General features: G+C 43.0%; 1 protein-coding gene across 1 annotated transcript in view; it reads right to left on the bottom strand.

Annotated features, from left to right (window-relative positions):
- The window catches only part of CNKSR3 (CNKSR family member 3), a 62,600-nt gene that overhangs the window by 20,508 nt on the left and 27,163 nt on the right, over positions 1-14,929 (bottom strand). The window contains exons 3-5 of the mRNA XM_079971534.1: positions 5,817-6,019; positions 3,674-3,761; positions 1,273-1,314 (exon numbers count right to left, since the gene is read on the bottom strand). Coding sequence (XP_079827660.1) covers positions 1,273-1,314; positions 3,674-3,761; positions 5,817-6,019 — 333 coding nt within the window. The remainder of the gene's footprint in view (positions 1-1,272; positions 1,315-3,673; positions 3,762-5,816; positions 6,020-14,929) is intronic.

The raw sequence follows: 14,929 nt of genomic DNA, 5'->3' as shown, positions 1-14,929 counted from the left end.
AAAAGCAAAAACAAAAAGTGTAGTAACCACTGCAATGCATACACGGAAGGGAATATGGAAAAACTGGGGGTGGTGGACGGTAAAATACTCTTTAATTGTTCTATGTTTGATTGAAATGTGTGTGTGTTTATTTTTAGCTATTGTGAATTCCTAAGCATCTATCAGCAGGCGGAAGGCCTTATCAAAGAACACAGCCCGATTCATGCCAAAAGCAGGAAGAGATGATTAACCACTGCAAAAATATAACAAGCATGTCAATGCATCCCTCTTCCAGTCATAAGACTGCTGCAAAAATATTTGGGAAAACTCCCTTTCAGACCAAGTGCAATTAGAAACCATAAGCGGTGCAGGTCTTCTGTAAGAACAAGGTACATATGCTGCCACACTGACAGCTTTAATGCTTCTGGGCTTTTGAATGTTTGGGTGTCGGGATTTTTTCATGTGTCAGAATGCTAATGTATGCCTATGCAATAATGTTTGAAGAATCAGCCGGCAACTCCTTAGGCAAGCAAAACAAAATAAGCCCACGGTTTGTTACTTTAGTAATTCAGCAGTAAATTATAAAAAGTGGTGTGTTTCATTTATATACCTAGAAGCGTAGCAGCAGCAATTGGCTTCATTCCACTTGCTCCAAGTGTCACACTACAAATGACTTCAGATCTCTTGCACTTCCTGATTTCCACACTTCTCTATCATCCAGTAAGGAACTTGTGCTTCTTCCCATGAGACACGGGGCAGAAGTTCCATCTTGGATGATAAAGGTAAAGGTACCCCTGCCCGTACGGGCCAGTCTTGACAGACTCTGGGGTTGTGCGCCCATCTCACTTAAGAGGCCAGGGGCCAGCGCTGTCCGGAGACACTTCCGGGTCACGTGGCCAGCGTGACATCGCTGCTCTGGCGAGCCAGAGCCGCACACGGAAACGCCGTTTACCTTCCCGCTGGTAAGCGGTCCCTATTTATCTACTTGCACCCGGAGGTGCTTTCGAACTGCTAGGTTGGCAGGCGCTGGGACCGAGCAGCGGGAGCGCACCCCGCCGCAGGGATTCGAACCGCCGACTTTTCGATCGGCAAGCCCTAGGCGCTGAGGCTTTAACCCACAGCGCCACCTGCGTCCCTTCTTGGATGATAGAGAAGAATAAATGCAAGCGGCACAAGGTACGTGAGCTCCGTTAGCACACAAAGCTTCTTTTCAAATCAGTATTGTCTCTTAAGAGCAGTTTGGAACAGGAAGGCATTCAAAGAAAGAGTTTAAACAGAAACTTTTGCACTTACTACACTGAGAACTTTATCTTCCATTTCAGACACAGGACAGTCCTTTTTTAAAAAAAGAGAGAAAACAAATATTCTATTAGCGGAAGACCCTTATGCAGCAGTAAACTGACACTTTTGACACTGCTGACTTGTACAGTAAGTCAAAGATGTGTGGAATACAGTTGACATTTAGATGCCTTTGGCAACGGTCCAGAGAGGCTTGCTCTCCATGCAGAAACACAGTTACTCACATGCAGCAACGATTCCCTCCATGCAAGCAGATTCTGCATGCAACTTCTACAAGAAAAACCCAGTGGAACCCAAGGAATCCATTTTACATTCGCAAGAAAATTCACAGGTGATTCTGGCAATATATCTGCACCTTCCATGATCTGATTCTGCTAGCAAGAAATATAAGCAATATCACATCTGGCACACATGGTCCTCTCTATCACACAACCTTTACTCACAAAAGGTAAAATGACTTGTTAAAGAAACAAGAGGGTCAAACAGAGGTCATCTAGCTCAGTATTGTCAACACTGGCTGGCAGGAGCGCTCCACAGTTTCAGAGAGGAGGTAGATGTTTTGCCCGGCCCGGGTGGTGCTGTGGGTTAAACCACAGAGCCTAGGACTTGCCGATAAGAAGGTCGGCAGTTCGAATCCCCGCGACGGGGTTTGCTCCCGTTGCTTGGTCCCTGCTCCTGTCAACCTAGCAGTTCGAAAGCACGTCAAAGTGCAAGTAGATAAATAGGTACCGCTCCAGCAGGAAGGTAAATGGCGTTTCCGTGCACTGCTCTGGTTTGCCAGAAGCGGCTTAGTCATGCTGGCCACATGAACCGGAGGCTGTACGCTGGCTCCCTCGGCCAATAAAGTGAGATGAGCGCCGCAACCCCAGAGTCGGTCACAACTGGACCTAATGGTCAGGGGTCCCTTACCCTTTACCTTTACCTGAAGACAGCAGGGACTGAACCTGGGACCTCTGGAATAAGAAGTGTGTGCTCCGCCCCTGAGCTACAAGCCTTCCCTTTCAACATGCACTTTACAACATGCATTGTGCCTTTCATGAACAGAAGGCATTTCTGCTCACACAAGGGGGGCAGGGAGCTCTGATTTATGCTGGTCCCCCCCCCCCTTTAACAGTAGACTCCGACACTGGATCCCACTCTGCTCTGAAAGGCTTTTGACTTTCGGGGGGGGGGAGGGCAATGTTTGGAAGCTGTGGCCAGGAAAGCTCTATTGCACCAGTGAAACTCCATTTGCACTTCTTGATTCAGAATGTGTGCACACATTTAAAGCCTTTGGTCGTGTGTGTGTATGCTTTTAACACAAAAATAAAAGAACCCTCTCCAAATACGCCACTGAAGGAATTCAAGCCAAAGTATTATTTACTCAGCAAAAACTACAAGGAGACTTTGAACTAAAAGAAGCTCGTTTAGAAGATTATAGTGTTTTCTCTACTTTTGAAAAAGTGCATAAGCAGAAATTTCAAGATGGACAGCCTAGCTTAAATCTAGGGGAAACTTTAAATATTTAGCATTCAATCCAAGATGGGAAAGGGCATGGCCATTGAACAGCCATGTTGCTAAATTCTGGGCAACAATGCTACTACTTTTCAGGGAAGACTGCCTCTCAAAGTGGTTTACATTCATATAAATATATAACAGTAAAATATTTAAAACTTAACATTATCTAATTGTGTTTTAAAATTACAAAACTGGAGGAAGACAAAATAGGCCATTTAAAATGCATCTCAACATCCGCCATGTCCTAAATCAACCCCCAAAGGCCACAGTAAAGAAATGGGCATTTAAAGTATATTTAAAATAGAACCAGAGATGTGCCTCGTCTACTATAAAGTTTTATAACTGAAGGGGCTACTGCAGAAAACACACATAGCTATGCATAATGAGAACTGGTTTATCACAAGACAGCCTTTATACCACATTGGTCAATAAAAAGAAAATTCAAATAAAGGAAGCATTACAAATTATCTAGGGAAGATTAATGCTTGTACATGGCCCAAATTTTCATAAAATGTACCCCACATACCCATGCAATAAAATGCTGCACAGTAACTGGGTGACTTATAGGTGTGGAGTTTTACAACAAGCTAAATCAATAGCCTTACCAAGTAAATAATTCCTAAAAACAACACTGGAAGGGTTTTGGTTTCCCCCCCAGTGTCAACTGTGGGAGGCCAGAGCAACAAAACTTGGCAACGGTCTCCATACACCTGCTTCCTCTAATGATTTCTAAAAATCCCCAGGACTCCAATTTGTTTCTGTTACCAAGCTACATGTAAAATTGTATTGCAGTTACTTCAACACACCCAACATTTTGCCCTCCTTTTTGTAAAATGTGGATGGAACAAGATCAGATGGAGATTGGTTGGTGGGTTATATACACAGTGTATCAACTGACCTTCTGAACAGTGGTAGTAAGATCCAAGCAGAGCTGAATGATTTTGTTCTTAGTCACAGAAAAGTCAGCTATCCCTGTAAACGGCGTCCTGTGGTAAGAAAAGGATGTGTCTTTAAGAAAAAAGAGAGGCCACACAACAGTAGTCATTACCACAAGCTTAGTATATTTAATAACAGGTCTGCTATAAACTCCCGTGCTTGTTGTTTTAAAAGAAAACCTTTTTAGTTAGGTCTTAACTCTTTTTATGGCTGCTTACAATGACCACACTTATGCCCTAATCCAGATATCGAAAACTCTGCTTGCAATGAGTTCTCATCTCACCCGGTTCTTCTGATCACGGGAAAGTCAAGGTTTGTCCCACTTTCACGTTGTGCTTTGCCAAAAGTGGTGGCATAAGGACAGAAAGGGGAAAGCAAACCAGGAAAGGCCACAACATATAGCAGCCCTGAAACTAAGTAACTGGTCCACAGTATTCAAAAGAAAGATTTGCGATGAAGTTATTACATATTTACATACTACATATACTAAGACAGTCTCTAAGCAGTTCACCAAACAACAAATACAATACAGTGGTACCTCGGGTTACATATGCTTCAGGTTGCAGACTCCGCTGACCCAGAAATAGTACCTCGGGTTAAGAACTTTGCTTCAGGATGAGAACAGAAATCGTGCTCCGGCGGCGCAGCAGCAGCAGCGGGAGGCCCCATTAGCTAAAGTGGTGCTTCAGGTTAAGAACAGTTTCGGGTTAAGAACGGACCTCCAGAATGAATTAAGTTCTTAACCCAAGGTACCACTGTATGCACATATTGTATTATAAACAATGAAATTGGGAAGCGGGGGGACGGACTACAATATAATGTGGATGAAGAAAGAATGCAGAGAGCTGCCAGTCAACGGCTCCAAGCCCTGGTTAAAAACAAAATCCATTCCGGCTTCTCAACAAGATCCTGTCATTTCCACAATCTCTCTCATGATGTCTCTTCCTGTCACACTATCAGGGTTCTTTGGAGGGCTGGCAGGATGTGAGAGACTTTTGTGTTTATCTCGGGCCTCAAACTGGGGAAATATCCGCAACTGTCTCCATAGATCAGCCTTCACCAACCTGCTGCGTTCCAGCTGTTTTTGGACTACAATTCGTATTTGCCCCTGGCAGTACAGTCGTGCTCGATGAGGCTGATGGGAGTTGCAGTCCAAAACAGATTGCAGGCACAAACTTGATGAAAGCTACCTTAACTTATCAACAGTATTAGCCAGAAGATGAAAGGAATGCTTTCTGCCTCTCAGCCCTTCACTTCTCTGGGGCGACTCCAAATTCCCTATTATCATATAGTGGAGAAAGAGAAAATTCAGGCTGCAATCCTAAACCACTTACCTGCAGGAAAACCCCACTAAATTCAATGGGATTCTTTTCTGAACAGCTATGTATAGGATTTCACTGTAAGTCATGGAATGATTATATTTCATTGTTGTTTTAAGGGAATTTGGGTCAAGTATGGCCCAATGCAAAGTGGCAAACTTCCATGTAATCCTTCCTTGCAGTAGCATATGGGAAAACAGTACCACTTTGAGGTGCAATATTATTTACTGTACTTTTTAAAAAAATTAACATGATTTATATACCATTTAATCGTCAAAAACTCTACACAGTTTATATGAAGATAAATTAAAATTGCTGATAAAATCAGATGTTAAAAACAAGTTAGCCTAAAAATAAAATAAAAATCAGCAGTTTTAAAAATAGGCATTATAAAATAAAATTAGATATTAAAATAAGTGTTGTATTTACATATCTGTATAGACTTGCTGAAACAAAGCATTTTTTAACAGGCACCAAAATAGTACAGCGAAGGCACATGCCTAATATCAATAGACAGGGAATTCCAAAATGGAAGTGCTGTCATGCTGAAGGACACTTGGAAAAGTCCTACTTCCACACTTAAGATACTGCAAGATAAATGCTCTTTGTAAACAAAGACTCCCTGGAAGGCAAGCAAGGAGAAATGTCTATGTCCCAGCTTCCCTCTAAAGTCTGCCTTGGGGGGGGGGAATGTTTTGGGGGGGAGGTTGGAGGAGGGAATACAATTCTTAAAAGATATGGATTACCTTCTTATTGTTTGTGTTAAAAGCATACAAGATATCCTACCTGTCCAGCCACGTCAGCAAAGCCTTAGCAGCACCAATAAGCTCCACCACTGAGGTAAGGAATTCATTAGGAGGCTTGCGTGAGGTATTTCCATCATAATTTGAACTTTTCCTCCGGCTGCCAATGTAGTTTTGCAGATTGTTGGAAGAAGCTCGTAGCTTAAGAAGCAAGTTCTTCATGTTGTCCGTTTCGAGGCCATAATTCTGTGGAAGAGATTTTAATTTTATTTCTTTATTTAAGCAGAAATTGTGTCTTTTCAAAGTATTTTTGAAAGCATGAGGCAAGCCGCCCTACAAAGGTGTTGGTAGTTGTCACGTGTCACGTGTGTTCTTCCAGCATCCATCTCTTGGGCACATATGTATATATTCTTCAAAATACAGTGGTGCCCCACAAGACGAACGCCTCGCAAGACGGAAAACCCGCTATACGAAAGGGTTTTCCGTTTTGGAGGCGCTTCGCAAAACAAATTTCCCTATGGGCTTGCTTCGCAAGACGAAAATGTCTTGCGAGTTCCTGCGGGGTTTTTTCCCTCCCCCCCTTTTCCTAAGCCCTAAGCCGCTTATCAGCTGATCCGCTGATAAGCCGCTTATCAGCTGATCCACTAAAAGTCGCTAAACCGCTAATAGCGCTAATCCGCTAAGGTGTCAATGGGCTTGCTTCGCAAGACGAAAAAACCGCTATACGAAGAGCCTCACGGAACGGATTAATTTCGTCTTGCGAGGCACCACTGTATTAATAAACAAACAAACAAACAGCAACCTTAAACACAGTTTGCCGAATTTGGTCCTAGTTTGCATTCCTGAATTTGCAAACCCTACTTACCCAGGTTCAGTTGAAAGTAAAGTAAAGTATGGCTTGTTAAGAGTAAGTGGTAAATTCACAAAAGTGTAGGGAAGGGGTCGGCAAAGTTTTTGTGGCTTAGGCCAGTTCACCATACCGCAGACACCGCGGTGGGCCGGAGTGCGCACACACACGCATGTGCAAACGCTATTTCCGGTGTTCCTTCTGGTGTGGAGGAGGCTTGTGCAGCATCCCATTGGCTGCAGGAGCTTCCTGCAGCCAATGGGAAGCCAACCAGCATCGCAGAAGGTGGTCCCCACTCTGCTCTGTGCCAGTATAGCGTGACGCATGAGAGCCAACCGAGTGGGCGGCGGGGGTCCATGGGCCTTAGGTTGCCGACCCCTGGTGTAGGGGGCAAAGGGAGGAAGCAACATACAAGCGAGGGGCTTCTGTGTGTAATGCCACCCTGCCACCCCACACCCCTATTTCAAAAAACTGCTTTAACCATAATTTAAGGCTGGTTTCTGTTTTCCTATGATGCAGTTCAAGAGCTATGAAAACTTCAAAGCTGGATGCAGCCAAGACCACAGGCAGACATGTACACAGGCAAATGATAAACTTACAATTCCAGTTCCTAAAATTCTATCATCTGTACACAGCCAGCAATTGAGGATAACTTTTTTCTACATAAGGCAGCTCTCAGGCACTAAGAGGTTTAATAAATAAAGCAAGCATTTAAACACAGTAGTAATGTAAACCAACCACCTTTCAAAATTACTTATAAACAAGCATGACAAGTTGTTCCAATGTGAGTCCTCCATCAGTTTTTTTCCATTCCCTTTTATAGGACACCAAGAGATTTGTTTTTGTTATTATGCTGCTTTACCTCCCACACGCTTTAAATCCGGTTACTGGCCAAGTTCTTCCAGCTATATATACAAGCCAACACAGGCACTCTTTTCTATTAACCCTCAAATGCTGCTAATGGGCAAGGAATCCCCTCTAAACATCACCCCCTCTAAGAAAGGGTAAAAGCGCTCAACAGTGAGCCACTGTTTGGGTCAAGCAAGTTGCAACAATCATATGGCACGAAACAAAGAGTTTTCTGAGTTGCTGAATTCTCAGGGTCTATATTTCAAATAATTAGGCGTCATTATAAAATGAGGGTGTAACTGCATGATTAACTCCTGCAAGCAATTATGCAATGAGGAACAACCCATTATTCCAATTTATGTCTGCATTTGATTGTCATGCTAAACTGTAGCCCCGCATAATGTGACTGAGCCACAGCAAGCCTTGGGCGTTTGTTTTTACCCTTCTCCACATGTGACTGGGAGGAGGAATTTCGGTTTCCGCTTACTTAACCACAGCTTGCCATGTCATTCAAACATGGAACTGTGGTTGTGCTTAACTATGGTTAGTTTCAGCAAGCTCACTTTGACGTTGGCAAGAAGATTACATGTTTTAAACCAGGATTGCAGCCAGGGAGGATGAAAATCAATGATTTTTTAAAAAATATATATATATTTGAAAATCAGTTTTATTTAAATTGGACTTTTTTATTTAAATCAGATTTTTAAAATACAGTGGTGCCTCGAGTTACAAATGCCTCAGGTTAGAAACACTTCAGGTTTCAAACTCCGCTAATCTGGAAGAGTTACCTCGAGTTGAGAACTTTGCCCCAGGATGAGAACAGAAATCGTGTGCCGGTGGCGCAGCGGCAGCAAGAGGCCCCATTAGCAAAAGCACACTTCTAGTTAAGAACAGTTTAAGGTTAAGAATGGACCTCCAGAAAGAATTAAGTTCATAACTAGAGGTACCACTGTAAAATGCTTTTGGAGGAAAAATGTTTCTAAAGACAGTTTTCTATTTAAGTTACATTATAATCCAAAGGCTATTCATCAGGAAATAAAGTTTTTCATGTGTACTAAAACTCAGTCTAAGGTTTTGGTTTTTTAAAAAAAAATCGTTTAACCACATCAGTTAACAAACATGGATACATATGCTAAAATGTTACTGTTTTGTTAAATAAACTGTTTAAATTGTTATTAAGAAAATGATTATTTTTCTCCTTCCAATAAAGTACAGCAGAAAAGTTGTCCAAATATAAACAATAATTTTATAATTACCTGTCTTTATATTTCTAATAGTATAACCAAATTAGTAATTTTTGATATAACTGTAAAAACTACACTGAAAATTTATTATTCCAAAAATGAAACCTTCGTCTAGTTGTAAATATTAAGATTATAGCAGCAAGAATGAGTCTTCCTGTAAAAAAATGATTTAAATCAAGTCTTACTGACTAGTGATTTAAATTGTGATTTAAATCGATTTGATTTACCGTACATCAAATCCACCCTGGTAGCACGCCGGGGGTGGGGAACAGGACTGGAGCTGGTCAGCAGCACAGATTTTTATCTCCCGCAACCTCAACGTGCCATTTTTGGCAAGCGAGCAGTGCCACTCTCCTGTCAATCACCTGATGTCACAATCAAACCGTGTGACAATCAGCTGACTCTTGGGTCTTGCGAAGTGCTCTGCAAAGGGCTTTGCAGGCAGCTGCAACCCTGCTTTCACTTGAACCTTCCTTACCTGCCCCACATGTGTATGGCAGGTGGGTGTGGCTTGACCAAAATGTCCTCACAAGCAAAATGTGAAGGCCCACACCTGCATTAATGACAATTTATTAGAACCTGATGATCCAACAAGCCATGTAATAAAAATAAATAAAAAAATGAGCAAAAGATTCTAAACACCTACTGTCTGCCACACTAGAGGAGGGGAAGCCAGAAGTCATATGAAAATATGTTCCAAGAAGGTGGGGTGGGGGTGGGGAGAGATCATGACAGACATCAGGGCAGGCCAATGAAAGCTGCCCACAAGTGGCTTCTACCGAAAATCAGGGGCAGGCGAAACAAGTTTGCCCTGAGCTCAGTTATGAGAAGCAGATGGCACATGTGTCTAAAAATAAATGAAAGATCTTATATAGCATGTTCCCTGCTGAAAATGGGTGGGATCCAATGTGTTTCTCAGCTGATGGAAGGTGTCCATTAGTGGAACAGTGAGTGAGGCAGTATTCAGCAATTCCTCCTTCTCCCTACGGCCCCCATCTCAACATGTGCTCCAGAGGCTTAAAAAACACCCCTTAACAGATTTTGCAGGGCATGAGGGGCTGCCTGCAGGGGAATTATTAATATAATTAATTAAAATTGTTAGTCACTTTTTCTTGCCAGAGCAACTCCAAACAACTTATAAAACACGAGTCAGCCGTGGGCTGGGTCCACCGTCCCTCAGACCATGTGGTGGGTCGGACTATTTTTTTTGGGGGGGGGGGGATGAATGAATTCCTATGCCCCACAAATAACCCAGAGATGCATTTTAAATAAAAGCACACATTCTACTCATGCTGATTCCCGGACTGTCCGTGGGCCGGATTGAGAAGGCGATTGGGCCAGATCTGGCCCCCGGGCCTTAGGTTGCCTACCCATTATAGGTAAAGGTAAAGGTACCCCTGCCCATATGGGCCAGTCATGACCGACTCTGGGGTTGCGCGCCCATCTCGCTCAAGAGGCCGGGGCGGGGGCCAGCGCTGTCCGAAGACACTCCCGGGTCACGTGGCCAGCGTGACGAAGCTGCTCTGGCTAGCCTGCACCAGCACAGTACATGGAAACACCGTTTACTTTCCCGCTATAAAGCGGTACCTATTTATCTACTTGCACTTAAGGGTGCTTTCGAACTGCTAGGTGGGCAGGAACTGGGACCGAACGACGGGAGCTCACCCCGCCGCGGGAATTCGAATCGCCGACCATACGATCGGCAAGTCCTAGGTGCTGAGGTTTTACCCACAGCGCCACCCGCGTCCCCTCTACCCGTTATAAAACAAAGCAAAACCACCAAACAAACAACAAAACCAAGGGGGGAGGTTTCTTGGTAGTGGAACACCCTCCCTTCAGATGTCAAGGAGATAAAGAACTACATAACTTTTAGAAGACATCTGAAGGCAGCCATGTACTGGTAAGTTTTTAAATGTTTGATAGTTTACTATGTTTTATATATGCTGTAAGCTGCCCTGGGTGGCTGGGGAAACCCAGCCAGATGGGCGGGGGAAAAATAAAATAAAATAATAAAAATTGTTATTATTATCATTATTATCATACTTCCCACCCAATCGAAAAGGCCACCAATACATACTTCAAGGGGAAGAGAAGGAATTGCCAAAAATTGTCCCTTTCACCATTCTGCTGACAGATGCCTTCTATTAGCAGAGCAACACCCATGCATTCCATCCAGTATGCATGTCTGCAGAGTGCGTGAGGGAGGGAGGGAGGACTTGCACATGTCCCAGCAGATAGGATAAGATGGAAGTTGTCATGAGCATGACCGCTCAAGAATTGTGCTTCTAAAAAGTTTGCTGAATTTCAGTTCAGTTGTGAGCGATGGTGACCATAGAGAACACATGCAAGCTATTTGGCCACTACGTTACTAAAAATTAAAGAAATCCAAGTAACTCAGAAGGAACATGCTAGACAGAAATGCTTGTAATACCACCACAGTCAGGGAGTTATTCCCTTTCATATTAACGGTTTAGAGAGTGGCACTCAATCTTAGAAAACTATAAATAGGCTATAATAATTTGTTTTCACAGCTCTACCTAGCAGAGAACAGTATCCTCACTTCACAAATAAGGAAACCTGAGATGGTGCAAAATGGAAAGTTAAATGGAAAGTGAGCCGTGGATAAACCACCCATGTTGGTTAAGCATAGAATATCAGCATTATAAACTACCCACCACTTTCTCCACCTACCCTATACAAGTTTAGCAATCAAATTTCCAAGGAACTATGGCAAATGAGGTTAAAAACAAATGTTTTCAAAGTATTTTTTTTAATGCGAAATGTGTGGCCCGTATTACTTTCTTTAGAAAAATATTTACATAGGCAATTATACAAAACATATCAGAAGCCCCTTTTCAGCTCAACACACCCTTTCATCATACACAGAGAAACAGCACACATCCCTGGGAACACACTAAGGTCAAACATTCCTGCCTTGTTAATCATTAATCTGAGGAGCTGCGGATCAAGTTGCCTTTGACAAGGTTTCCTAAAGGCTTATTATAGTTTACACAGACAGAATGCCGAGCACGGTAACCCATGCATCCCACAACACGAGTCGAGACAAGAGTCAGAAAAGCTAATATTGCCCCCCTATATTTCAGATGTGGCACAGGAATGGTAAATTTATAATAAAATTAAAACTACTTCCCACAATCCAATTATTTACCAGCTGCAGAGCAGTTTAGAACAGAAGCAGCATCTAGGCATTTTTACTGCATTCATCTTTACAGAAGTTTGTTGCTCACTAATATATTACAGTACTATTAGTCCCTGGACCTATAGAGTGAAACTGATTTGGCCTGGAACTACCTAGCAAGTTCATGGGTAAATAGGGATTAACCAAGTTCAACTCTAATCCTCCTCTTCTCCTTGCCAGCAGCAATTAAATTTCCTGGAATGACACTTTAAAATTGGATTCGGGGTGAAGGGCCAACCCTGACATCCAGCTCTCCCCTCACACACACAAAGTGGCCTCCCTGCCAGCCCTGACGCTACTCATCCCTGGGCAATGGGCAAATCTGTCAACTTCAGTTCTCTACGTGTATCGCTTTTCCAATCTTAAATTTACTTCACCACATTTCTGCAGCAATTTGCTATTCTTCTTAATCCTCAAGAAAGCTTTTCACCCTTTTTGTACGACTTTCTTCTGGTAAACACATTTCTGTATGCAGTTTTGACTAATACACACATTTTTGCAAGCACGTTCCAGTATAATGATTTATTTACATGTTGCTTTTGCTAATATATGCACTGTTATTATGCACATTTCCCCTTAAAATAAGGTTAGTGAAAACAAGCTAACTTCACACCATAGCTTGCGGGTCACAGCTTGTCAAGCACAATGGTTGGAAGACATAACATGCCTTACTACTTTTTAGCAATTCCAAAATTACAACATATTCTCCCCTTCACCCTGATTCCAACATAGGGCAGGATGTCATTTTCGCTGAGCCAAAAGAACTTTCTTAAGCAAGGTCAAAACTTGCATTTATGAAGGAAATTAGGAGGAAATTGAAGAAGATAGAATAAAGCTTTGAGTTCTGGCAGACATCCAGTTCTGTTCGTTTTATCCCGTAAAAAAAAAAAAAGTAGAATGGGAGAATGCCCTCAGGTGGCTGCCTTATCCATTATTCCAAGCAAGCGGTTGCCCAGTGACCTCACAATTTTACCAGATGCATTCTGCCTGCATGGCACTAGAACCCTAACCTTAGCACAGAGGACTGCGCTGACAGTTGCCTAGTTAAAATACAGTGGTACCTTGGGTTACAAACACCTCAGATTACAAACACTTCAGGTTACAGACTCCACTACCCTGGAAGTTGTGCCTCAAGTTAAGAATTTTACCTCAGGATGAGAACAGAAATTGTGTGGTGGCAGGGCGGGAGGCCCCATTAGCTAAAGTGGTACCTCAGGTTAAGAGCGGTTTCAGGTTAAGAACAGACCTCCGGAACGAATTAAGTTCGTAATCAGAGGTACCACTGTATCCTTCCTTAGCACCCTTTTCAAAAGCTTATGATACTTGCAACTGTATAATTGAGGAGGCGGTATTTAGGTCAGTTGCTTCAAACATAACACAGCTGATTTGTTACAAGTCACCTAATCTCCCCCTCCCCTCCCCCTAGTTTACCAAGGACAAATTATTTCTGTTTTGCCCCCTTCCCACCCCCCTTTCTGAAACATGAGCTCATTTTATAAAAGGAGTCAAAAAGCTCTGCCCATTTTAAGAAAAAATACACTCAAATACAAGAAGTGTTACATAATGAACGGAATGTAGCCGAGTAAGGGCAAAAAGAGTGACAGAGAATTCTTTCCCACCATTCTTACAGATGAAACTCTATATACTTCTGGCACCAGTTCACAGCATTTGAACAAACACATAGCCCAAGTGTATCCCTGTCATAAACTGTATCCAACACAATATCGCTAACACTAGAGGAATTAAAGAGGGAGCAGAGAAGGATAACTAGAGAGCCATGGGTTCCCCCTATAGTATACCTTATGTACTGTACCTATAGTCTCCAAAGGCAGGGAGCAGCCATAGGCATAACTGCATCCTTATCAAGCCCTTGGGAGCCCTCCTGCTCTTCTCTATATCTATTCCATTGTCAGACAGTGTCTGGCCACCCACAGCCTAGGTCATCTTCAAACAGAGTTGAACATTGCCATATTGGCCCCATCATTTTTCTGCTGAGCATCAGCAATCACAGCCATTGCTCTACAGCCGTACCTTGGTTCTTCAACAGAATACATTCCAGGAATCCGTTTGACTCCCAAGCCGTTCAAAAACCAAGGCGCGGCTTCCGACTGGCTGCAGGAGCATCCTGCAGCCAATCGGAAGCCGCGCCGGACATTTGGCTTCCGAAAATCGTTCGAAAACTGGAACACTCACTTCCAGTTTTCGATCATTCAGGAGCTGAAACATATGAGTTTCAAGGCATTCGGCAACCAAGGTATGACTGTACTTGCATTTTTTAAAAATAAAATAAAATACAACAGATACATCATGACTACAATGATGGGTTTATAAGTGTACAGGAAAGCTTGGAGTGCAGAGATGGGGCTAAAAGGATGCTGGAAATACCCCTATAAGCCGTACATTGTCCCTTGTTATTTCTCATAACCAATATTTCCAGTAGGTCTCATTTGCTTTTGTTTATTAAAATATTTCTGAAAAGCATTCTGTGCCAATAACCGCTTACATGGATGAGCTAAGGACGGGCTGTGTGCATAGGTGGGCAGCGTATGTGAGTGAGAATACGGGGTGGCCGCACTTAGCTATGGCATGCAGCTCTTGAAGGTTGGGCCAAGGGGGCTTGCGGTTCGTACCATGAAAGGTTAAGTCACCCCTGCTTTAAGGCTCTAGAAAGTTTAGGGCTATAAACCAGTAGTCATCGCCAGCCATTTCCCTGAGTCTAGAAGCATAGAGGGAAGCAGCACAGGTGAGCTTAAATTGGGATTACATGCTCTCTGCAATTCGTCACTACCCCACCTATACAGGGATGAGTGACAGCATTCTGCACAAGCTGCAGCTTCCAACAGTATTCATAGGCTCCTCCTCATAAAGTCCACATAAAAAGCTTGGCTGTAGACAAAAACAGAAGGCTGCCTAAGCATGGGCACCAGTGCTAAATATTGTCTGAGAAGCTATGCTACAGCAGCTCACCAGTCTAAGAACCAGCAGCCCCAGCCACTGGAGAATCGGGCAGGAACACA

Source organism: Podarcis cretensis (genome assembly GCF_951804945.1).
Source record: "Podarcis cretensis genome assembly, chromosome: 3".
Classification (NCBI taxonomy): Eukaryota; Metazoa; Chordata; class Lepidosauria; order Squamata; family Lacertidae; genus Podarcis; species Podarcis cretensis.
The sequence above is the reverse complement of the archived record's forward strand: the minus strand, read 5'-3'. Positions and strand labels throughout refer to the sequence as shown.